Source organism: Delphinapterus leucas, chromosome 1 (genome assembly GCF_059928025.1).
Source record: "Delphinapterus leucas isolate spDelLeu-1000000601 "Yukka" chromosome 1, BTC_Dleu_Yukka2, whole genome shotgun sequence".
Classification (NCBI taxonomy): domain Eukaryota; kingdom Metazoa; phylum Chordata; class Mammalia; order Artiodactyla; family Monodontidae; genus Delphinapterus; species Delphinapterus leucas.
The window spans coordinates 115,135,384-115,162,322 of NC_143129.1; the positions used below are offsets into that span (position 1 = coordinate 115,135,384).

The 26,939-nt window shown below is 34.2% G+C and overlaps 1 protein-coding gene across 1 annotated transcript in view; it reads left to right on the top strand.

The window, feature by feature from the left end:
• COL24A1 (collagen type XXIV alpha 1 chain) overlaps positions 1–26,939 on the top strand; it is a 430,389-nt gene that overhangs the window by 200,633 nt on the left and 202,817 nt on the right. The window contains exons 21-24 of the mRNA XM_022580934.3: positions 8,302–8,355; positions 9,624–9,668; positions 14,113–14,166; positions 17,610–17,654. Coding sequence (XP_022436642.2) covers positions 8,302–8,355; positions 9,624–9,668; positions 14,113–14,166; positions 17,610–17,654 — 198 coding nt within the window. The remainder of the gene's footprint in view (positions 1–8,301; positions 8,356–9,623; positions 9,669–14,112; positions 14,167–17,609; positions 17,655–26,939) is intronic.

Sequence of the window (26,939 nt, forward strand, 5' to 3'; positions counted from 1 at the left end):
TCTGCAAAAAATTCCATTGGAATCTTGCTAAGGATTGCAATGAATCTGTAGATTGCTTTGGGCAGTATGGACATTTTAAGAATATTAAGTCTTCCAGTTCATGAATATGGGATGTCTTTCCATTGTTTGTGTCTTCTTTAATTTCTGTCAGTAATGTTTTATAGTGCAGGGGTCCCCAACCCCCAGGCCATGGACAGGTACCCTTTGGGGCCTGTTAGGAACTGGGCCCCACAGCAGGAGGTGAGGGGCGGGCAAGTGAGCAAAGGTTCATCTGCTGCTCCCATCACTCCGCATCGTTTGCATTACTGCCTGAACCATACCCTGCCCCCACTATCCGTGGAAAAATTATCTTCCACGAAACTGGTCCCTGGTGCCAAAAAGGTTGGGGACCACTGTTGTAGTGGACTATCTTTCCATTTATTTGTGTACTTTTTAATTTCTTGCGTCAATGTCTCATAGTTTTCAGTGTACAGGTCTTTCATCTCCTTGGTTACATTTACTCCCATGTGCTTTATTCTTTTGGGTGCAATTGTAAATGGGATTGTTTTCTTAATTTCACTTTTTGATGGTTATGAATGTGTAGAAATGCAGCAGTGTATTGATTTTGTATCCTGCAACTCTACTCAATCCATCTATTACTTCTAACAGTTTTTTGGTGGACTCTTTATGGTTTTATATATATGGTGTCGTGTCATCTGCAAATAGTGACCGTTTTACTTCTTTCTAATTTGGATGCCCTTCCTTCCTTCCTTCCTTCCTTCCTTCCTTCCTTCCTTCCTTCCTTCCTTCCTTCCTTCCTCCCTCCCTCCCTCCCTCCCTCCCTCCCTCCCTCCCTCCCTTCCTCCCTTCCTCCCTTCCTCCCTTCCTTCCTTCCTTCCCCTAATTGCTGTGGCTCAGACTTTCAATTCTATGTTGATTAAAAGTGGCAAAAGTGGACATCTTTTTATTGTTTCTGATCTTTGAAAAAAAAGCTTTCAACTTTTCATTGTTGAATATGATATACGCTGTGGATTTGTCATATATAGACTTTATTATGTGGAGGTACATTCCCTCTATACCCACTTTGTTGAGGGGTTCTTTTTAATCATAAGTAGATGTTTAATTTTGTCAAATGCTTTTTTTTACATCTATTGAGATGGTCATATGATTTTTATCTTTTATTTTGTTAGTGTGTTGTATCACCTTGATTTGATGCAGAGATTTTGAATCATCTTTGCATCCCTGGGATAAATCCCACTTGATTTTGGTGTATGATACTTTTAATGTACTCTTTTTTATTGAAGTATAGTTGACTTACAATACTGTGCTTTAGGGAGGCTGTGTCTCTGTGCACCCACTTGTGCTAGCAAGGTATAGGGAGAATGCAAAAATGGTGTTCACCAGAACCTCCATCTGCAAAGTCCCAACTCATACCTGCCCCTCCAGCAGTCACTTTAAGATTAATAAATTAATCTCCTTCACATATAGTCCAGGCACTTCTCTAACTACTGCCTTTACACTGAGTCTCAGGAAGTGTGAGACCATGTGTGAGTCACTCAAAAGGAGTATCTCAGATTTCACAGCCCCCCAGTTCCTCTGGATTGAGTCCCATTGGGTTTCCAAAGCCAGATGTTTTGGGGGACTCATTTTTTCAGTGCCAGTATCAAGGTTTGACACAAGCCCCTTGCATCTCAGGAAGTAGCTCCAGACCCATGAGAGCCCTCCCTATTGTGGGTTGCTTAATGGAGGTGGGTTTTTTGGTGAAACTACATGTCTACCTCTCCTACCTATTTAAATGTGCCTCTTTTATCCTTTGTCTTGGAGGAGCTATTTAGCTAGTTCTTTTTCAGTGGTAATTGTTTTGTATGTAGCAGTAGATTTGGTGTGTCCATGGGAGGAGATGCCATCTTGGACTGCCCCCCAATTGCTAGTTTTTCCAAGGACTTTTGCGTATATATTCATCAGAGATATTGGCCAGTGATTTTATTTTCTTGTAGTGTCTTTATTTGGCTTTGGTATCAGGGTAATGCTGGCCTCATAAAATGAGTTTGGAAGTATTCCCTTCTCCTCAGTTTTTTGGAAGAGTTTCAGAAGGATTTACATTAATTCTTTTTATAATGTTTGGTAGACTTATCCAGTGAAGTCATCTGGTCCTAGACTTTTATTTACTAGGAGTTTTTTGATTACTGATTTAATCTCCTTATTAGTTATAGATCTGTTCAGATTTTCTATTTCTTCATGATTCAGTTTTGGTAGGTTGTATGTTTCTAGGAATTTTATCTATTTCTTCTAGGTTATCCAGTTTGTTGCTGGTATTAGTCTCTTGTGATCATTTTTATTTCTGTGGCATTAGTTCTAATTTGCCTTGTTTCATTCTGATTTTATTTGAACCTTATCTTATTTTTCTTTAGTCTAGCTAAAGACATCAATTTTATTGATCTTTTCAAAGAATCAACTTCTAGTTTTGTTGATTTTTTTTCTATTGTTTTTCTACTCTTCATTCACTTATTTCTGTTCTAATCTTCATTATTTTATTTCTTATGTTAACTTCGGACTTAATTTGTTCTCCTTTCTCTAGTTCCTTGAGGTGTCAGGTTAGGTAATTTATTTGAGATCTTTCTCCTTTTATAATGTAGATGTTTACCACCATAAAATTCCCTGTTAGTATTGCTTTTGCTGCATCCCATAAATTTTGGTATGTTGTGTTTTCATTTTTATTTGTCTCAAGGTATTTTCTAATTTCCATTTTGATTTTGTCTTTGGTTCTTCAGAAGTGTGTTGTTTAATTTTCACCTAGTTGTGAATTTTTCACTTTTCCTTCTACTATTGATTTCTAGTTTGATTCCATTGTGGTTAGAAAAGATAGTTGGTATGATTTCAATCTTATATTTGTTAAAAACTCGCTTTGTGACCTAATATGTGAGCTATGCTGGAGAATGTTTTGTGTGTGCTTGAAAAGAATGTGTATTCTGCTACTTTGTTCTGTATATGTCTGTTAGGTCAATTTGGTCAATGCCATTGTTCAGATCCTCTGTTCCCTTATTGATCTTCTATCTGGTTGTTGTATCAATGATTGAAAGTAGGGTATTGAAATCTCTTGCATTTATTGTGTTGCTCTCTCTTTGTTCTATTCTGTCAGTTTTTGCTTAACATATTTGGGTACTCTGATATTGTGTGCATATTTATGAATAATAGTTATATTTTCTGGCAAATTAATGAAGAAAGTTATCATTGTTCAATGTCCTTATTTGTTTCTTGAGATAGTTTTGACTTAGTCTGTTTTATCTGATGTAAGTATGACACCCCTGCTCTCTTTTGGTTATCATTTGCATGGAGTATCTTTTCCATCCTTTCGCTTTCATCCTATGTATGTCCTTAAATCTAAATTTAGTCTCTCATAGATACAACTATGGATTTTTTTTTTTATTCAGCCACTTTAAATCTTGATTGCAGACTTTAATCCATTTACATTTAAAGTAATTACTGATCAGGAAGGACTTACTATAGTCATTTTGTTACTTGTTATTGCTTTCTGTCTTGTAACTTCTTTGTCCCTCTTACATTTCTTGCTATTTTCCTTTATGTTTCATTGTTTTTTTTTTTTTGTAGTGACATGCTTTGATTCCTTCCTGATTTCCTTTTGTGTATCTTTTATAGGTATTTTCTTTGTGATTACCATGGAGCTTACATAAAACAGCCTATGGTTACAATGCTCTATTTTAAGCTGATAACAACTTAACTTCAATTGCATACAAGAGCTCTACTCTTTTTCTCTGTGGAAGATATTGAGAGGAGTGAGATGATGAAAGAGATGTTTTAGGAAGAATAATAATAGTAAATTATTGTTAATGAATTTGGGGAATGCATAGGGAAGAAAAGCAAAATACCAGTTCAGAAACTGTTGCAAACACTAATCAATGTGCAGTGAATAAGAAGAAGGAAATAATATTTATTGAGTCTCTGTTATATTCCAGGTACCATTTTATTTGTTGTAACAAATAAAATTTATTACCTTATAATGCTTATGATAACATGATTCTACAGATAAGGATACTAAGGTCATGCCCCTAGTAAGCTTCAGAGCTGGAATTCAAACTCAATTTCAGATTTTATATATTTTACATTAAAAATTTTTATGTGTTTCCATTGTATATATCATACAGGGTGAAGTAAGTCAGAAAGAGAAAAACAAATATCATATATTAACGCATATATGTGGAATCTAGAAATATGGTAGAGATGAACCTGTTTGCAAGGCAGAAATAAAGACACAGATGTAGAGAACAAACATACGGACACCACACTAATACATATAAAATAGATAACTATTGAGAACCTGCTGTATAGCACAGGGAACTTAATGTTCTGTGGTGACCTAAATGGGAAGGAAATCCAAAAACGAAGGGATATATGTATACATATAGCTGATTCACTTCGCTGTACAGCAGAAACTAACACAACATTGTAAAGCAACTATACCCCAATAAAAAAAGACGAAAACCTTTAAAAACTCAAAAAAAATTTTTTTGTGTTTAACATGATAAATATAAAACATGTACACAGTTTTAAAAATAATAATGAAACAAACCCTATTATTGGTAAGAAATAGATCATTGGAATCCCCTTGTGCATCCCTTACTAATCATATCTGTCTCTTCCCTTCTGGCATTAACAGTTAACCATTCTCTTGTTTTCGTCATACTTTTACCATGTATATACTGATAATATTTGTTATTTTGCTTGTTTTTGAGATTCATATAAATAAAATCATACTACAGTAAGTCCCCTACATATGAACCTTCAAGTTGCAAACTTTCAAAGATGAGAAATGTGTATTTGCATGTCCAATCACGTAAGTTAGTTCATGTGTCTGGTGTACATTGTCACGTGCGTGTGTCCTCTACAAGTGGTTGTGCTTTTGTATACTGTACAGTACTGTACAGAGTACAGTAGTCCAGTATCTTTATTTCAAGCCCAGGATGTCCAGAAGCAAGCATAAAAGCAGCAGTGATATATATAGCCGATTATATTAGCTGGGTATCTAGGCTAACTTCGTTGGACTTAGGAATAAATTGGACTCACGAACGTGCTCTCGGAACAGAACTCATTCGTATATAGGGGACTTACTGTATATACATTCTTCAGTTACTTTCTTCTTTCACTCAATCTTATCTTTTCATCTCATTCTAGGTTGATCCATATTATTACAGCATGTTCATTTTCACTATATAGTAACACACTGTATAGATATACTACACTTTTTTAATTGATAGAACTGTTGATAGATATCCTTTCTTGTGGGTATCTTTTAGTTTTCATAAATCTTTCATGTATGCTTGTAAAGACTGTGTAAACTCCAATTTGGGGATTCAGTTTTCTATATATGGCCATTAGATCAAGTTCATTAATTTTGCTATTTAAGTTTTTTCTGTTCCTACTGATTTTTATCTGCTTGACCTACTAATTTCTGGCAGAGATGTGTTAAAATTTCCTCTCTAATAGTGGATTTATCAATTTATCCTTATCAGTTTTTAATGTATATATTTAGAAGTTGTGTTACTAAATGCATAAAAATTGTCTTTTCTCTTCCTAGTGAACATAGCCTTTTATCATTATTGAGTGACCCTCTTAATGCTAATAATCTGTTTTACCTTAAAACCTATTAGATCTAATGTTAATATAATTACTCCAGCTATTTTGGGGCTGGTAAATCACTTGCATATCTCTTCCCATTCTTTGAAATTTAACTTTCCTCATTTTTATGTTTTGGATGCGTTTCATGTAAACAGCATATAACTAGTTTTTTTCCCCCTTAATACAGCTTTTATTCTTTTAAGATTATAAAGTAGTCTTGGAAGAGAAAGGAAAAAGGAACCTGGGCTTATTTGCCTCCCTGAAAGGGTTATTTTTGGTTTTTAGTCAGGGTACCACTTCCCTAGGGTAAATAGCTGCAGTGAGGGAATAGCAGAATCTAGTTCTCTTAGATAACTCACCCCTCTTCTGGTTACACCCTGGGTATGGAGCTAAGCCAGTTTCTTAAACATATGCTCCAAACTAAAACTGTACCTTTATCAATGGCTTTTGAGACCTTGCAATTGTTGATAAGTTTTTGGTGTGTTCTTATTTTTAACTACATGTTTTATTAACCTATCATAATTCAATACAAAATTATTTTCACATGTTACAAAATTTCTGATCCTCCCAGAAAAGATTTTGCTTCTTCATCTAAGTCCCCCTTTTCACTTTGCTTATACTTCTATTTCTGTTACAACTCGTATTCTGATTTTTATTTTAAATTGCCTTCTCCCATAATAAATTATGAATTCATTGAGAACAGGGACTGTGTCTTATTTATATTTGTATACTCCAGGCCTCATGTTGTACTTTTTACTGGGCCTTACACATAGTAGAAAATTAATAAAATGTCAGATAAAAAAATGAATGAACACATGAATTAAATAACTAAACATTAGCTATCCTGTGGTGGAATTTAAATATCACAGCATTCTGATTCTGACCTTCAGTCTAAACATTTAAAAACCTATTACTTAGAGTTCTACAAGAGCATTTTGGATATTAAGATTTAGAAGTCATTGTATCCATTAGGATTCTTTCAGTTGTAAGTAATGGAAACTCAACTAAAATATGATTGTATAAATATGTGAGAAGTTTAGGAATTCAAACACAACTATACTCAGGACCCCCAAAAATATCGTAAGAACCCAATCACTCCATTTGTTAATTCATTGATTTCATTCTCAGGTTCTCTCCCCTTCATAGTTCCCTTCTGTTTAGGTTTACATCATCCTTAATGCTATTCTGTCTTCCCAGTTGTTCCACTGTAGTCCAAAATTTTCTTTAGTTGGACTAACTTGGGTTTCTGGCTCATTACTGAACCAACCACTGCTTCTAGGGATGTAGAATATGCTGACTTAGGTCCCTGTCACATGTCCACCCTTAAATTTAGTCAGGGGTAGAGTCATCTCCCCTCAAACCACATGGGGAAAGACTGTTTCCTTAAGGAAAATTAGGATGCTTTTGCCTGAAAAAAGATGAATATATGTTGGACTTGCATAGAACAGTATACGCTCATTTCAATAATCCATCTCTTCCTATTAAAAGTAAGAAACTGTGCAAAACTTCTAGGTTATTGCCTAAACTGTTGCAGTTTCTTGAATGGTGCTTATGTACAGAATAAGCCTGTGATAATATATTACAGACTTTTAAACCGATGACGTTTTTCATTTTTTGATTGTGTTAGAACACAGCAATGATAGACCAAGATATATCATGAAGGAAAGATTCTCATGCAGTTTTGTCACTCTGCTCCATTCCAAACTAAAGATCAGTCACCTGGGTAGAACTGCTACTTGGCATAGTTATTTGTTACAGTTAAAAATGAGATAAAACCATTTAATGGTTATAGACTTACTAAAAGCAATAATGCAAAGGTAGTTTTTAAAAGAGATTTACTTAAAACTTTGACACATTGCATAGTTAGGGGAACAGAACAAAATGAAAAATGTTGCCATGTTGAAGAGATGATATACAGTGTTTTCTGAAATAGGAAGATTTTTGTTTTAGTTACTTGGATGAATTGTTATTCAAAGAGCATTTGAGGACTTCCCTGGCGGTCTAGTGGTTAGGACACTGCACTTCCACTGTAGGGGGTGCAGGTTCGATCCCTAGTCAGGGAACTAAGGTCCCACATGCTGCGTGGCACAGCCAAAAAAAAGTAAATTAAAAAAATAGAGTATTTGATTTTTAACAACATGCATTTAGATTAACAAAAGTTTTCTTTTAATCTTGAAATTCCTAATCATGTTCAGATTGTTACTTTCTTCTGCAAATTTTCCTCTCTTTTCACTAGCCTGCATCAAGAAAGGAAGTAAGTTGAACATTTCATATGAATAATGTGTTCCAGACTTTGCTAGTCTCTTAACAGATATTAAAACACTATATATCTTCTCCATCTGTTTTCAGACTTTGTGGACACTCTATTATCTTTTTATTGTACTAGTATCAGATTAACAATTGGGCCTATTGCTTTAAATTTAGGAGTACTTTTTATGAAAAGGTGTCTCCATACAGAGCAGATTATGTGAACATTAACATACTGTTTAAAAGTAAGTTTATCATATATTTTCCAACTTTTTGGATGGCAGGCAGTTTTCTGCTTATCTATCCTCCCATCCCATTTTGATAACTTCCTAATGGGAAATGAGTGGTACCAAATAGTATTGCACATCTGAGATTAATGCCTATTGAAAATGTATTAATTGAGCTAAAAATTTTATTGTGTGTCCTTATATTGCTTTACAGGGACTCATTGGAAATAGAGGGCCTCCTGGACCTCCTGGTCTCAAAGGAACTCAGGTATGAAGTTCCTTTAAGCAACTTTTTAATTCAGATTTTCCTTTTTTATTTTTTGTGGGACTTCAGTTTTTGCTCAAAGAAAACTTTGCATTAGTATGGACAATTTTTGCCATCGAGGATTTCAAGTTACCATTTTATATTCACAGTTATGGAATGGAATTTGGAATCATTTTAATGTTCTGAATTCATTAAGTGATTTATGTAGTGGTGTCCATGGAATGTCCGAAGAATCTGAGCCTAGAATCTCACTTATATGTACCAGAATTTATATTTAACATTTGTGTCTATATTTCTAACCCATATATTATATTTTAATTGAATTATGGACTGAGCAAAATGTTTTAAAATAAATAAAATAGAATATATGATTTCTAAAGAGGTCTGTAAATGTTCAGATGTGGTAAATATGAACTATTTATTTAAAGGTAAAAAATCAGTATGTTTAGAAAATATGTCAATAAATAGAATAAACACATTTATTACTTTTTAATTCTCTTAGAGAAAAAGTATAAAAATTATTTAAGTTTTTCTATTCTCTATCCACCCATACAGCATTTAATCCTTAGAAGAATGCACAAAATTTTATATTTTATGACATTATAACTGATTTGATCCCGAAAATATTGGATCTGTAAATTAGACAAAAAGAAACTCTAAAAAAAAAAAAAAAAGAAAGAAAAAAAAAAGAAACTCTAGATATTAAGCTCCATTTGAGTAAGATCTGATATACCTTTATCTCTAAGGCTTAAGACAGAACTGAGACTCAAAAACATATTTGCTGAATGAATTAAGTATCAGAATGTGCCAAGAGCAAACATGTTCTGTACCAATAATTTTTTAATATACCAATGTGTATTGATTTCCATCTATTAAGAACTTGAGTTTCTCTCTATGTCAGAGATATTGAGACCAAGAAGGTAAAGGCTGTCCATAATTCACAATCTCAGTGATTCCTAATCCTGATTTTTGTGATACCCTAATCACTTTCACTCTTAGCTGCCCTCAATTTTCTATATTTAACTTATATCATCTACCAATTGAAAAATAACCCAGTAGTACGATACATATCCCCCTTAATGTAGATATGAGGTTGTCACACAAAAAATTTAAACATTATGGGGTGATATAGTTCTAAAATACAAGAAAATCACAGTATTATTTTCATTATATCTCAGAAAGAGCTTCAGATTTCAGGATAAATGGAATAAGGTTTACATCTTTAAATACTTATTATCAGGCCATGACATGTTCTGATCTTCTTTTTTAAGGGAGAAGAAGGACTAATTGGATCCTTTGGAGAACTGGGGCCAAGAGTAGGTATCATATAAATAATTTTCGAAGCATGCTTCTCTTAAAGCAACTGTTTTGTAAATGTTTTTTAATGGCACCAAATTTTAAGTTATAGCAAAGAGCCAAGATTATAACAAACTATAGCCATACAATCCCCCCAAATATAATAGACCTATAACTAAAATTTTCCAGGGATATTTTAAACGATATTATGCCTGTTACATATTTACTTATTCCTTCAGTTCCTTCAGTCTTACGGTCTTAGTAATTTGTACAATTTATTTATAAAGTTTCTCAAAATGTAATATGAAGCTAAATACATTAACCATTTTAGTAATATTTTGGAAATTTCTGTTTTCTGAGTTTGTCAGTAAAATTATGGAAAGCAAATAAGACGTATTTTCTGTCCAACTTTTTTTTTCCGATAATATTCTGTGGTAATACATGAATTTCATATTTTCAAGTTCTGAAAATGAATTTTTTAAGAATTTGGGACCTACTGGAGAACGGACTTGAGGATATGGGGAGGGGGAAGGGTAAGCTGTGACAGGGCGAGAGAGAGTCATGGGCATATACACACTAACAAACGTAGTAAGGTAGATAGCTAGTGGGAAGCAGCCGCATGGCACAGGGATATCGGCTCGGTGCTTTGTGACCGCCTGGAGGGGTGGGATAGGGAGGGTGGGAGGGAGGGAGACGCAAGAGGAAAGAGATATGGGAACATATGTATATGTATAACTGATTCACTTTGTTATAAAGCAGAAACTAACACACCATTGTAAAGCAATTATACCCCAATAAAGATGTTAAAAAAAAAAAAGAATTTGGGGATGCATGACAAAAGTTTACAATATCATGAAGTAATTAAGTTGTGTGCAACACATTTTAAGAGGCATTATTAGACTCACATGAAATACGTCTCACTCTTTACTTGAGAACATCATATTGTACAGGTTCTTACAGTATTTTTACATTTAAAGAGACAGTAATTCTTTCTTTTGCACCTTTACCTAACTAGCACATATACTGCCACTCTCTTATTGAAAGAAAAAGAAGAGTTGTTTTTGTTATTTTTTTTTCATTTTTTGTGAGGTGAGTTATATAATGGAAAGACCATTGTTATTTGTGCTCCAGCATAATTGGCCTTATTTAAAATTTACTTCCCTAGAAAACAGGAAAACCATGTTCACCTCTTGCCTACTCGGTCATAATATTTGTTATTAATTGTTGCTACTATTGGTTGAATATTAATTTAGGCCTAGTGTTGCTCTAAGTTTGTCACAGGAATCATCCCTAATCTGAAACCAACCCTGCAAGAAATTGACTGCATTTTTAGATTTAAAAAAATAAGGCTTTAATATTATATGCTTAAGCATAACATGCTCAAGATAACCATAATATGACAGAACTTAAACAGGACCAAAAGCGATGGCTCCAATACTGATGCTCTGAATCGCTTGATTTCAAAGAGATTATAAATATGCCAATGCCTGATACCAGTGAGATTCTTTCCATAATGTAGATAATGATGTATAACTATTTCTTAATATACTGCAGTGCCTGAGTATTACATTATTAAAGATGAAAGAAATATTCCTGCTAAGGCTTTTTCCAGACAGTGTGAATAAAATGTATTATTAATTATTTTGTAAATATCAAAGTCCTGTAATGATTTAGACTCTTAACTACATTTCTTCTTTTATATCTGCAAATTGATTAGAGAGCAATTGATATTTAACAATAATAGGATAATTTTTTTTATCCTGTGCTCTATTTTGTGCTTGGTAGGGAACCACTAGACAATTTCAAGCAAGGCAGAGACCAAAATTAGAACAACTTTTTTGGGTGGAAGTCCTAAATATAATTTTAAGTTGCTGAAGTTTTTGTAAGTAGTCAAAACAGAATGAGAGCCAGAGGGTTGTTTTGTTTTGCTTTATTTTATTTTAAGAAAGAAAAATATGTGAGTACTTGTTAATGAATAGGAGTAATAAAATCCAAATATATAATGCCTAGTAGATATTATAAATTAGTATTCTTTTTAGCAATCTCCCCACACACTTTTTCTACTCCTAGAACACATTGGTTGAGGTATAGTGATCTCCTTAATCAAATCTTGCATAATCAGACATCAATTGTTTGATATTAGAAACCACCTCCTGTAGATTACTCCAGGATATTGGCTTTCTCTCCTTCAGGGAACTTATCCTCTACTCTCTTCAGCTACTTACTGCTATGGTGAAACCCTTGACCTTGTCATTACCAGTAAGAGCAACCTCTTCATTTTCAAATTTAAACTTCTCATTCCCCAACCATCATCCCCTTTCTTTCTGGTGCCTTCTTTCTTGTAACCCAATCCAACCGTCCCAAGAGAAATTTCAATTCATTGATTCTAATGCCATTCCATTACTCCTTATCTCTCTCATCACCACATATCCCTACTCATCATGCTTAAAACATTGTAATTATCCCTTTGATAACATTCTGAATTCTATTTCTATAGCCATTTACTTTCACATTTTTAAATCATTATTTTATACTTCTCCTCAACTCCATTTACCTCTATTAGCCCTTTACCTCACATCTTAGTTCCCTGAGAAGATTGAAGTAATCAGAAGGGAACTTTCACAAGTTTCTACCGTCACTTCAATCCCACCTCCCTGTATCTATGCCATTTACTGTGCCTTCTCTCTTGTTAGTGGATGAACAGGCCATTTTTCTAGGTAAGGTCAAAACTTCCACTCATTCACTACATACTACATCATCTTGCCTACTGAAGAACATTGATCCAGCAATTTCCCCCACTCTCTCCTACATCTTAATTTTGTTCTCTTTAATGGATCAATCCTATCAGCATATAAACATACTATTATTTCTTCTGGCTTAAAAACAAAAACAAAATTTGTATTGACTCCAGTTTTCTTTCCAGGTTTTACTTTTCTCTCCTTCCCTTTTCAGGAAAACTTCTCAAAAGAATTGGATTTACATGCTTTTTCCAATTTTTCTCCTCACCCCATCTACTGAAACCATTCTTGTCCCCACCACTCTGAAACAGTTGATCTTATGAAGGTCATTAATGACCTCCATGTTGCTGAATTCAGTGATCATTTCTCAGTCTTCATATTACTCAATATTTATATCCCTCAGATTCGACAAGATCACTCTCCTCCTGGAAAGGCTTTCTTCACTTGTATTATCTTCCTTCTAGTTCTCTGGCAGCAGATTTGCATATTTTCCTCATTTCTTCAACTTCTAAATTTTAGAGTACCCCAGGGCTTGGTTTGCGGACTGCTCTTTGCTATCTACACTCACTGCCTAGATGAGCTGGTCCATTCTTATGGCTTTAAATGCCATCAAAATGCTGGTGATTTCCAAAACTGTATGTTCAGTTCAGAACCTTCTACCCCTAAGCTCTGCTGTTGTATTAACTACCACAAGATCTCTCCACTTAGATGTCTAATAAGATTATCAAACTGAAATGTCCAAAGCTAAGCTTTCAATTTACCCTTCAAACCTGTTCTCCCACAGTCTACCTCATTTCATTTGGCCCTTTAGTCAGGTTAAAGCTGAATGAACTCATTCTTTAGTTCATTCTTGACTCTTCTCTTTCTTTCACATTCCACACATGACCCATCAACAATTCCTGGAAGCTCTGCTTTCAAACTATATACAGAATCTTACCACTTCTCACAGCCGCCTCTGTTCCCACCCTGATAATGCCACTATCGTCTCTCACTTGGATTATTGCAGTAGACTCCTCTTTGGACTCCCTGCTTCTGCTCTTACATCAGAGTGATCCTGTTAAAACACAGATCCTGGTGCTTCTCTTCTCAAAGCCTGCTAAGAGTTAAAGCCACTGAGAGTTAAAACCAAAGCCCTTACTGTAACCTGCCAGGCCTTTCATGACCTGGCTTCATATCCCCCATTCCCTTCTTATCCCTCACCTTCTTACTCATCTCCTCTCTTACTGTCTCCAGCTGCATTGACTCTTCATCGTTTCTCCAACACACAGGCACATTCTTGCCTCAGGGCCTTTACACATGCTGTTCACCTCTGCTTGGAATGCTCTTCCTTCAAATATCCATGTAACTTGTGCCTTTTTAAAAGTCTTTACTCAATTGCCACCCTCTCAGTGAGGTCTTTTTTGGCAGTCTTACCAAAAATTTTAACAAAACTACCACAACAGTTTATATCTCCCTTCCTGCTTAATTTGATGTTCTTCAAATTTACCACTACCTAACATACTAAGTATTTTACTTATTTTTTTTAATTATCTTATCCTAGAGCTGTGCATGGCAAGTAGACAGTCAAACATAGTAGAATGAATGGCTAATGAGTTTGATGAAATGCATTTATCTAATAATTTTGAAGTGTTTCATCTCGTAGGATAGTCTGAATTTCATAAATTAGGAAACTTTCAAAAATGAGAATGATTAAACATATCTTTTTTTTTTTCCTGTTCTCTTCTAGGGAAAACCAGGTCCAAAGGGGTATGCAGGTGAATCAGGACCAGAAGGCCTGAAGGTAAAGCAACTGACTTTATTACCAGTTACAAAGTATAATTTTCAAAAAGATAAAGTTATGACTTTCGTAACAATATAAAATAAACACATGACAAAGATTTTATTCAACTCATTAATTGAAGGAACCAAGTGTTAAAACTTGTTCAAATATTGAATAGCATTTGAAATGCTATATGTCTTTATATCTGTATCTGTATATATGTCTATAAGTATCTATGACTATAACTATGTCTATGTAATTGGATATGCATTTTAGTAAAGGAATGTTCAGATGTGTAGTCAGATACAGGACAATAAACCATAACTTTGAGGGCTGTCTATTCCACTGGATAGAAATCTACAAGTTACTATAACTTCACTTAAAAAATTTATGTGTGTGTGTGTACTTCCACTAAGTCTGGGCCCTTTAATCAATAATATACAGTAAGTCTAAGTAAGCACATACCCTGCATAATCATTGGGTGTTCTTCATACTTGTATGACATTGAAAAAATGTGTTACCTACTTTCTTGCTTTGTTTTCAAGTACTGTATGATTTTTTTTGTAACACCAACAAATATAAAGTAAGGCAGTGGCTTTGTATGTACAGCATTAAGGTCTGAAAGAAAGTAACTTATAAGAATTGGTGATTTGTACAAATTTAAAATTCAATGAAAAATTGAATTGCATCACAGATTTATTGCTAAATTTCCTAAAGCTAGAGTTCATTATTTATTTTAAACTCTTCGTTTTTGTGATATAGAAACTAAGGAAAAAAACAAACAACACTTTTTGAGGTCAATTAATAAAGAAATATGAGCTAAAATATTTTTTATTGTGTCAGCATGTCTGTTGCTGAAATTATCTTGGGAGAGTATGTGTACCTGACTCTCAAGTTACATAGAAAAACTCCCAGAAAATAGAAGCACGATATTTATAAATAGAAGGCTTAATTCTCCTTTACTGTATTTAATCCCTGTACAGCCAAATAGCTCTAAGAAATCCACCTGTGAGCTACCATCCAGTCAAACTGGCAGGAGACCAATCTCAGTCATTATTGACATCCTGCCTTCTCCCTAGAATTACACCAGCATCTAGGTGGCATCTGTGTTACCTAGGAAGTGAAGGAAGTTCTTTAATGTTCAGTCCTCATACTTGTCTCTGAAATTTCTTCCTTGGTGTATTACATAGCTGTTCACTAGGACCTGGCACTTCCTTAGGGGAACCTGGCACTCTGGGGGAGCACTTGGGGGTTGGTTAAGGATCACTGCCTTTCACAGAACTCTAGGATCTCTATTCTCTCCCTAGGCCTGGGGAATTATTCCTCTCTGTATCTTTTTGCCCTCAAAGACAACTCACCTCCTACATTCAGGCTCTTTGAAAACTAAAGCATGAATGTGGGTAATCTGCAAGCAACTTTTGTTTTCTGCCTGTTAACACAGACCTCCCTTAAGACTACGTATCACAAAGGGTCCATCTCCCTAGTTGGAATTTGAGAGGGGCGTTGGGTAAGGAGGAGAAAATAAAAGAAAATTAATTATATATATGTATATATACACATACATATTATGTATATATTTGTATGTATATACGTAAAATCCTGCCACATTATTTTCTACAAAAGCTGTCTAATGAACTATCAGTCAAAAACTAGGATTTCCAACCTACTACTACAATGTTTTATTCTTTACTATTTATCTAAATGCGTACAGAAATAGAAAAGAAAATTTTTAGTCTTTGAAAGTTTATTTCAAACTGATTAGCTATATGAATATTAGGTTTCAGTGCTTAAAATCAGCACCATCCAATAGAGTATGTAATACGAATCACAGATGTGAGCCACAGTAAAAAAAAAAAAAAAAAAAAGTGAAAAATAGGAGAGATTAATTTCATTTTATATATATATTTTTTATTTATTTTATTTTTTTATTTTTCTGTGGTACACGGGCCTCTCACTGTTGTGGCCTCTCCTGTTGCGGAGCACAGGCTCCGGACGCGCAGGCTCAGCGGCCATGGCTCACGAGCCCAGCCGCTCTGCGGCATATGGGATCTTCCCGGACCGGGGCACGAACCCGTGTCCCCTGCATCGGCAGGCGGACTCTCAACCACTGCGCCACCAGGGAAGCCCTTCAGTAATATATTTTATGTAACCCAAGATATAAGAATATTATCATTTCAACATGTAATCAATATTAAAATTACTAATGAGATTTTTTATACAAAGTTTTTGAAATATAGTGTGTATATTATTCTTACACCACATTTCAGTTCAGACCAGTTAATTTCAAATGCTGAGTAGCTACATATCATGAGTGGCTACAGTATTGTTCAGTGAGTTTAACTACCCCACACTGCAATATAATAATTTTTAAGCAGCAGTTGATGGTTTAATTTCCTATCTCTGGTATAAATAAAATGTACATTCCTGTCAGATTAACTATATGTGGTACCCTGAACTTAATCTTCTACTTTCATTAATCTGTACTTTTGTTCAGCCTTTGCTCATGCCATTCCTCACCACTAAAAATGGCTCTTTCTCATCACCAGTGTAAAAATCACCTATTCTTCAGGGCCCAACTCAAATACAGTTTCATAATTTATTATTTGAAACCATTAATGTTTGGATTTTAAAAAGGTAATATATATATATATATACACACACATACATACTGTATTTTACTTAACACTGCCAGCAGGCTATGGGACAGCACAACCATAATTAGACACATTGATATTTCTATGGTGAAACGTAAGGATGTTCAGATTAATCAATCTATATCAAGACTATAAGTAGCCCCACTCAGATCAGGTAAAAGCATTATTATCAAATAAACACAAGTTAGGTTAAGTTTGCCACTAAATGTGTTGTGAAAAACTTTGGGTTTTCAGAGCTTTAGGGACGGCAGAACTGCAGTTAAGATTATGAACATGCATTTACTTCTCCAGTGAAGCCAGCTCTAGCTGCACGCGCACACAGGGTGCCTGCGCCTAGGAACTCCTTTACTACTTACCTGTAGTGTGTGTTCTGTTCTACTTGTTCTGCTCAGCATTGTGAGATACCTTATCTAATGAAGCAAAGAGAGTGTTCCTGCGCACAAGGGCTTTATTTTCATTCTTCTTAGTATCTTCTACAGTGGCAGCCTACCACTCTGCCATTTATAGAGTATACCTCAGTAGATATTTCATTTTTTTAATTTTATTTGTAAAAGTGTTTTAAAAGTGATTAAAAGTCATAAATAGAAGAATGTAATTTAAGAAAACAAGTTAATAGTATTTGAATGAAAATACAGGAAAGACTACGTTCCATACAAATACTGTAACAAGAGTTTTGAATAACTGAAAGTTTCTTTGTGATTTTCTAGGTTATAACTAGATAATTACATTAAAATGAAAACAGGAGCAATATTGAGAGTAATCTTGTTTGAAAAATAATCATTTTTGCAACTTTATATTCTTTATTAACAGGGAGAAGTAGGAGACCAAGGAAACATTGGGAAGATTGGTGAAACAGTAAGCTTATTTTATGCTCTTATCTTCAACTTTTAAATCATCTTGTGAGCATTTTTAGGAATCATGTTAGCATGATCTTTGCTTATAAAATTCAGAATACAAAATACTTATCCACTACAAATTTAAATTCATTGGTGATGTGACAAATAAAACCTACTCTACAAAAGAGAAATGAGGGAAAACACAGATACTGATAGTTTTATCCAATATAAATTACATTTGTGATCTCAGGAACATTCTTGTATCTAATATTTGGTCTTTACATTTAGTTCTGATCATCTCAAACTAAATTTGACCGTAATGTTTTTCATGATTAAAATGCTACAAATTATCAAACCATAAAATATTATAATAGGTGGAAGATATTTTTCCTTGTATTTGAAAGATTGGAGTAAACCATGAGGTAAGTCATTGGGAAACATAATTTCTTTCCTCGAAAGTTTGGCTTGTTTAAATTTACATTATTGAGGAAGTAGGAGGCTTCATGTTGTATTTGAATCAGGTATGTTAGGGGTAATTTTCTTTTTTTCTATGGGACAAGTCAGCTACAATATTCTCTAACAAATGAACCTACATAACACATAAAGTGGTGAATTAAATTAATGAAAGGCAAGTGACTTTATCTACAGAGTGTGCTGGGTTGTCACAAAGAAAGTCATACTGTTTAATAACAATATTTATTTAATAGGTTAAATGAGCAAATATAATTTTCTATAACCTATCTTACAACTTAAATAAAAATAAATTTTCTTAAAAATTGTTTTGTGAGCTTAAATAATTGAATATATTTTCTAGCCTGGTAGTAAAACAGCAATACATTTCTGATACTCTTAATTTTTGTCACTAATTATCAATAAAAATAGGGAGATGATCCATTTAGTCTTAAAAGATTATTGCCATACCATTTAATCCTGAGTCACTAGAAGATGAATATTTTTTTCCTTTTTTTTAACCAAAAGGGAAATTTCAATGGAGTATTTATATCAATTCAGTTATTCAAGGTTTCTCATCAAGCATGAATGTAATCTGTATTTCTCTGTCATTCAAATTTTTAAAAATTTAAAGAAATGAAATTCTGCCATTTCTGAGTGACAAATTGCTTAAAAATATATATAAACTAAAATTTATAGCCAAACTTAAAATAACAATGAAGAACATCTTTTCTTAAAATAACACATATCAAACTTCTACGTTTTATTTGCTTAATAATGTTGGACTGGTTCCACATAGTATAGGAGCCCATCACTGGTGCTGTCCAAAGAGGAAATGGACTATTTTGGCAGGTAGCAGATTTCTGTTATTGGAGGGAAATTAACAATTATGGACCATTCGCTGTGTGCCAGGCATAATGCTATGTGATATTTTATATTGCGGAATTTCGTTTAATTCTCAAACAATTTTAAAAGACACATTTTGTTATTCCAGTTTTTGAAATGAGGAAACTGAAGCACAGTAAGTAACCTGTTCAGAGTTACATAGCTGATCAATAGCTGAACTAAGATTTAAACCCATAGCTCCAAACTCAGAATCCAGATCTCAAAATCCAAAGCATTATACCATGCTGGGGATTTTTTTTCCAGCTTTATTGAGGTATAATTGACAAATAAAATTTAAGATATTTAAAATGTATGTGATGATTTGATACACACATATATATATAGATAGATAGATATACTGTGAAAGGATCCCCCCACTTCCATCAAGTTAATTAGCATAGCTGGGGATATTTTAATATTAGCTGAAAGCCACTTGGCCGAGATTTTATAGAGAGGTTCAGATAAGTTATGAAACAAAAGGACCTTTCCAACTTTGAGGTTCTATCTTCCTCATTAAGGATGGGAGATAAAGGCTTTTAAAAAACTCTAGTGGTTATATTGAATTAATTAAGATATATAAAATGCCTGAAGAATATTTTTGACTCTTGATAATTCCCAACTTCTATTTTATCGTGTTAATTTCAGAAACTTAGAAATATAGTTCATCTAATCCAGAGTTCTGTTAAAACTCTCAAGAGATATGGGAAAATATGATTGCACTTCATGATGTCAGTCTTGTAATTTGGGGATATCTAAGGTTAGTTGTAATTGCATAGCTAGTTTTTATTTTTCCCAAACTTTTTGTATGGTCATTTAATTCCCTTTTAATAGCCTCCTCCAGTTTTGTTCCTTTCTAGATTCATACAAATTAGAACCCGATTTGTGATAGAGAGTTCCAAACACAGTGGTCCCATCTCATGTCTATATACCTCTTGCATTTACTTACTATAGGCAAAGAATTAATTTCTATAAATGTGCCCTAAATCTCTAATTTCAAAGAAATTATCCTCTACGTTCTAGCATTCTTTTATGAATAAACCTGGAATTATCCCAACTTAATTGCCAGCCCTCTCTGTCTTTAATTCTCTAGGCTGAAAGCATTTGAAGAGCTGTAAAAGGGAAGAGAATATACTCTTTCAGTATTGGTCAAGAGACCAGAATTAAAATCAGTATATAGGCCTTATAAGGGAACAGACATTATAAGGGATAGACTTTATAAGGGAACAGAATTTTTTGTAGGCAAGAATATTTTAATAGAATTCCTAACACTCAGACTCTTCCATAGAGTGATTCAACACCTCACCCTTAGATTTGGATGACTTTCTGCAATCATTTGTTCAGCAGGTATTTATATTCAGGCACATTCATTGAACATTTGATCCCTGCCTTCATGAACTTTGTAGTCTATCAGAGGTTTGACAGACATTAAATAAATAATCACATAAAATATATAATTATAAACTGTAATACATTCTCTAGATGAAAATTTTAAGAGACTGTGACAAAGTTGCCAAATTTAGATCAGGAGATGAGAGAAGACTGTTTTGAAATGCCGTATGAGCTGTGACCGTAAAGAATGGTATGAGTTAGCTTGGGAAGAGTGGGGGGGAAAAAACTCCTCCTGGAATATGCAGTATAACATACTTCCCACCTGTGCCGCTTGCCTTGCTTTAGACAAGTCACTTAATTTCTCTAAATATTTGTTTTCTCAACAGTAAAAGTATGAAAATAATAACTACCTCATAGAGTTTCTTATGAGGATTAAACATGATAATGCACTTAAAGCACTTAGCACAGAGCTGGTCACATAGTGAAAACTTGATAAATGTTAGCTGTAATGGCCGTGGTGGTGGTTATTCTTATATGTGATGGTTCTAAATGGGAAAGCATTTAACTGTTTTGAGGAACTGAAAGAAAGCCAGTGTGGATAGACCTTGGTGAACCAAGGGAAAAGCAGTATTAGGTGGTATTAGTGAAGGAGGCAGGAGCCAAATTATTCAGGACCATGTTTATTATTTTGGACTTGGTCCTAAAGTAGATGGAGAATCATTGAAGTATTCTAAGTAAGCCAATGGCATGATTTAATTTGTGTTTTAAGATCACTCTGTAGCAGTGGATTGGGAACTTTGAACATGGTTGTGAGCAGCAGAAGTAGAAGAGGGTAACCAGTTAGGATGCTACTGCAGTAGACTAAACGAGGGAGAAAAATGACGGGCCAGATGATGGCAGTGGAGATAAGTGGATGTATTTGAGATCTGTTTAAGGTGACAGTTTGGACAAAGGCTGCAATAAAAGGGAATGATTCTAGTCAGTCCCCAGCATATAATAGACCTTTGATTACTATTTATGATTATCAGGAGAATTCTGGAAGCGTAAGGAATTGGTATTTATGATGTTTAAGGATAATTCCAATTCTAAGAATCTATGACTCTTTTCTAAGAATTGTAATGTTTTCTAGTCTTCCTCTCATCTGCCAATTTGGCTTCTTTTCTCTGGCTGTCTTTCTGGAGTTGGAACAAACAGAGCTAGAATAAATATTTTAGGGGCAGTGGATCCACAGCCTTCTTCATGAGTGGGATAACTTTATGTTTTCTTTATTTTTGATGATACTCAAAACTATGCAGCCTTTTTTCAATAGAAGGAAACTGGGCTGTCTTTGGAAAATGATCAGCAGTCACTCCCAGGATCCTTTTCTAGTCTGTTATTTTAAAGCTAAAATTTGGAATTTTTTTTTCATTAAGTGACCTTGATTACATTAAATTCAGATGCCATTTTTCTGCCCACTTGAAGAGCTCCTCATGATTCTCCTATACTCTGACCAGACTCTCTTTATATCTCTTAAAATATAATCCAACTATTTGATTTCACCTCATTTACTCCTTAATTTATCCATTTAGCAGATTTCATAAGTGATCTACCATGTCCTCTCTGTTATTCTGCCTGCCCCCTGGTGTGCTAGTGTATAGCAAATGACTGATGAACAGAAAGGAAGAGGAAGAGGAAAGGCCATGCATAATCCTCAAAATCAGGTAATCCAGTTCTCATTATAAAACTTTAGAATCAGAGAACTTCTGTTGGCTGATTCTAAACTGGATTATAACCAATTCATTCAAGACCAAGTAGAGGTGGAGTCAGAGGAGTAAATTAAAAGAAGTCTATTTTTTGAAGACCTATTATCTCATTTAATCTTGAAGCAACCCTTGTAACATAAATCTTACTGCCATTCTATAAGTGAGGAAACTGAGATTTATTGAAGTTATGTGATATGTTCAAATTCACAGCTAGTAAGCAAATGTGAATTCTCTAATTCCAGCTCTAAGGTTCTTTTCTCTGCATCAGGAAATCATCAGTTTGTCCTGTTTTTAAATGGAACCTTGAAGTGCATCTTTGTGAATCAATGGTTAGAAAGATTTAAAAGATTTTGAAGGATCTGGAAGAAAATATTTTAGAAGTGCTCAACACAAAATCTCATTTGATACAGTGGTTAGTTGTGCTGCTTTCTCGTAGCATTACTGTGAAATTATTATCAAACTTGATACAAGCTGATTTTATTTAACAAGTTTCATTCTTTCTTTCATTAAGAAGAGAATGGTGGCTTTATGTGGACATACCTAAATCATAAAAAGCGACTCATATTTCCTTGAGGAAAAGTCCCAGACTTGATGGCACCATTTAGCCAAACAGAAAGAACAAAGTAAAATTCTATCAATTGCCCCTCTGTAGGGCCTCTGTAGTGCCTTTATCTTTAAAAATGTCATCTACTCCCTTCTGTTTTCAAGCTGCACATACCTGTAGCACACTGCAAAGCTGTGTATATCTCCTACCTGGCAGGGTGTGGTAATTTTTCTCAGAGAATGGAAAGCTATATGAAATGTATATCCACGATGCATTCCATCACAAGAAGGATGTATACCTGAATATGATTAAAAAAATAGCTACAATTTATTGAAAATCTGTGATCTGCCAGATACTTTGCATATATTGTATCTTTTAATCCTTACAAAAGACACTGGGAAATATTCCTTTTTTATACAAAAGAAAACTTATGTTTCAGAGAAGTTAAACTTGTCTGAGGTCAGATAATAAAGTAGCAGAGCTGGGATTGAAAAGGAGTTATGACTAACTTCTCCATATCCCCATGCTTCCTCTTAACAGTGAAGTGAAGATTTCTAATTGTCTTTTAATGAATACATATCGTCCTGTTATTACTGTATGAAGCTGAAAATTATGGGGCCCCAATCACCACATGGTGGTTTGACAAGTGTCTCAAAAACATGTTTGGGTTAAATTGTTATGTTTTAGGATCATGTATTTGACATTTATCATCTTTGAAATGTTTTAATAGCATCATTTAGTCAATTAAGTGAATTAATTTCACTATACTATTAAGTCTGTGAAAGTGTAGAATGTTAAAAAAAGAATCAGTGAAATCAAAAGGGAAGATACAGAAAGTGTGTGGACATATTAGTGGATATGAACAGAGAAGATATATAATATTATAATTCCAGGTAAATTGAAGGGAAGTGAAGTAAACAATTCTAAAAACCCTACCATTCTCTAAAACCAGGTCCAAGGTGAACTATTACTTTAGAAATGAGATGCCAATAGTTTTTAAATCTCAAACACAAGAGATTTATCCAAGAAAATGGAGTCAGCAAATTTCTAGGAACAGTTGAGGTGCTTACAAAGGTAGAAGGATTTTTGAGTCTTTTGGACTATAAGATACACTATTTTCCTGACATTTATGACATCGTTTTGTAAAAAGCAAAATAAGTTACTAAGAAAATAGCAAATACTATATTAGATGTGGTCCTATAGAACTTTTTTCTACAGCTACGAAAATTAAAGAGTATGGGAAAAATGATGACTACGGAAAATCGTTCATATCACAAAACCAAATGTGATAAGAGGTAGACCAAGAATAAATCACATGTAAGTGGTTATTAAGGAAAAAGCAACAAAACTTTTTTTTTTAAATTCACATGATTATAATATAAAAGCTAAAAGGCAAAATTTATATCTATGGGGAAATGAGTGATACACATGATCCTGTGCAACAAGCTAAAAACACAGAAGTTATTGAAAGCCAGGCATATAAAGGCTTATATACTTTACTTTTTATTATTATTTTTTAAATGTTTATTTATTTATTTTCTTATTAGTCATCCATTTTATACACATCAGTGTATACATGTCAATACCAATCTCCCAATTCATCACACCACCACCACCACCCCCCCGCCACTTTCCCCCCTTGGTGTCCATGTTTGTTCTCTACATCTGTGTCTCAATTTCTGCCCTGCAAACCAGTTCATCTGTACCATTTTTCTAGGTTCTGCATATATGCGTTAATATGCGATATTTCTTTTTCTCTTTCTGACTTACTTCACTCTGTATGACAGTCTCTAGATCCATCCACATCTCTACAAATGACCCAATTTCATTCTTTTTTATGGCTGAATAATATTCCCTTGTATATATGTACCATATCTTCTTTATCCATTCGTCTGTCGATGGGCATTTAGGTTGCTTCCAAGACCTGGCTGTTGTAAATAGTGCTGCAATGAACGTTGGGGTGCATGTGTCTTTTTGAATTATGGTTTTCTCTGGGTATGTGCCCGGTGGTGGGATTGCTGGGTCATATGGTAATTCTATTTTTAGTTCTTTAAGGAACATTCATACTGTTCTCCATAGTGGCTGTATTAATTTACATTCCCACCAACAGTGCAAGAGGGTTCCCTTTTCTCCACACCCTCTCCAGCATTTGTTGTTTGTAGATTTTCTGATGATGCCCATTCTAACTGGTGTGAGGTGATACCTCATTGTAGTTTTTATTTGCATTTCTCTAATAATTTCATGTGCTTTTCACATGAAGCTTTTCATGTGCTTCATGGCCATCTGTATGTCTTCTTTGGAGAAATGTCTGTTTAGGTCTTCTGCCCATTTTTGGATTGGGTTGTTTGTTTTTTTCATATTGAGCTCCATGAGCTGTTTATATATTTTGGAGATTAAGCCTTTGTCCAATCATTCATTTGCAAATATTTTCTCCCATTCTAAGTGTTGTCTTTTCATCTTGTTTATGGTTTCCTTTGTTGTGCAAAAGCTTTTAAGTTTCATTAGGTCCCATTTTTTTTATTTTTGTTTTTATTTCCATTACTCTAGGAGGTGGATCAAAAAATATTTTGCTGTGATATATGTCAAAGAGTGTTCTTCCTATGTTTTCCTCTAAGAGTTTTATAGTGTCCAGTCTTTCATTTAAGTCTCTAATCCATTTTGAGTTTATTTTTGTGTATGGTGTTAGGGAGTGTTCTAATTTCATTCTTTTACATGTAGCTGTCCAGTTTTCTCAACACCACTTATTGAAGAGACTGTCTTTCCTCCATTGTACATCCTTGCCTCCTTTGTCATAGATAAGTTGACCATAGGTGTGTAGGTTTATCTCTGGGCTTTCTATCCTGTTCCATTGATCTATATTTCTGTTTTCGTGCCAGTACCATATTGTCTTGATTACTGTAGTTTTCTAGTATAGTCTGAAGTCAGGGAGTCTTATTTCTCCAGCTCCATTTTTTTCCCTCAAGACTGCTTTGGCTATTCGGGATCTTTTGTGTCTCCATACAAATTTTAAGATTTTTTGTTCTAGTTCTGTAAAAACTGCCATTGGTAATTTGATAGGGATTGCATTAAATCTGTAGATTGCTTTGGGTAGTATGGTCATTTTCACAATATTGATTCTTCCAATCCAAGAACATGGTATATCTCTCCATCTGTTGGTATCATCTTGAATTTCTTTCACCAGTGTCTTATAGTTTTCTGCGTACAGGTTTTTTGTCTCCCTAGATAGGTTTATTCCTAGGTATTTTATTCTTTTTGTTGCAGTGGTAAATGGGAGTGTTTCCTTAATTTCTCTTTCAGATTTTTCATCATTAGTGTATAGGAATGCAAGAGATTTCTGTGCATTAATTTTGTATCCTGCAACTTTACCAAATTCATTGATTAGCTCTAATAGTTTTCTGGTGTCATCTTTAGGATTCTCTATGTATAGTATCATGTCATCTGCAAACAGTGACAGTTTTACTTCTTCTTTTCCAATTTGTATTCCTTTTTGTTCTCTGATTGCCATGGCTAGGACTTCCAAAACTATGTTGAATAAAAGTGGCAAGAGTGGATATCCTTATCTTGTTCCTGATCTTAGAGGAAATGCTTTCAGTTTTTCATCATTGAGTATGATGCTAGCTGTAGGTTTGTCGTATATGGCCTTTATTATGTTGAGGTAGGTTCCCTCTATGCCCACTTTCTGAATTATCATAAATAGGTGTTGCATTTTGTCAAAAGCTTTTTCTGCATCTATTGAGATGATCATATGGATTTTATTCTTCAGTTTGTTAATATGGTGTATCACATTGATTGATTTGCATATATTGAAGAATCCTTGCATGTCTGGGATAAACCCCCCTCGATCGTGGTGTGTGATCCTTTTAATGTGTTGTTGGATTCTGTTTGCTAGTATTTTTTTGAGGATTTTTGCATCTATATTCATCAGTGATATTGTTGTGTAATTTTCTTTTTCTGTAGTATCTTTGTCTGGTTTTGGCATCAGGGTGATGGTGGCCTCATTGAATGAGTTTGGGAGTGTTCCTTCCTCTGCAAATTTTTGTAAGAGTTTGAGAAGGATGGGTGTTAGCTCTTCTCTAAACGTTTGATAGAATTCACCTGTGAAGCCATCTGGTCCTGGACTTTTGTTTGTTGGAAGATTCTTAACCATAGTTTCAATTTCATTACTTGTGATTGGTCTGTTCATATTTTCTGTTTCTTCCTGGTTCAGTCTTGGGAGGTTATACCTTTCTAAGAATTTGTTCATATCTTCCAGGTTGTCCATTTTATTGTCATAGAGTTGACTGTAGTAGTCTCTTAGGATGCTTTGCATTTCTGTGGTGTCTGTTGTAACTTCTCCTTTTTCATTTCTGATTTT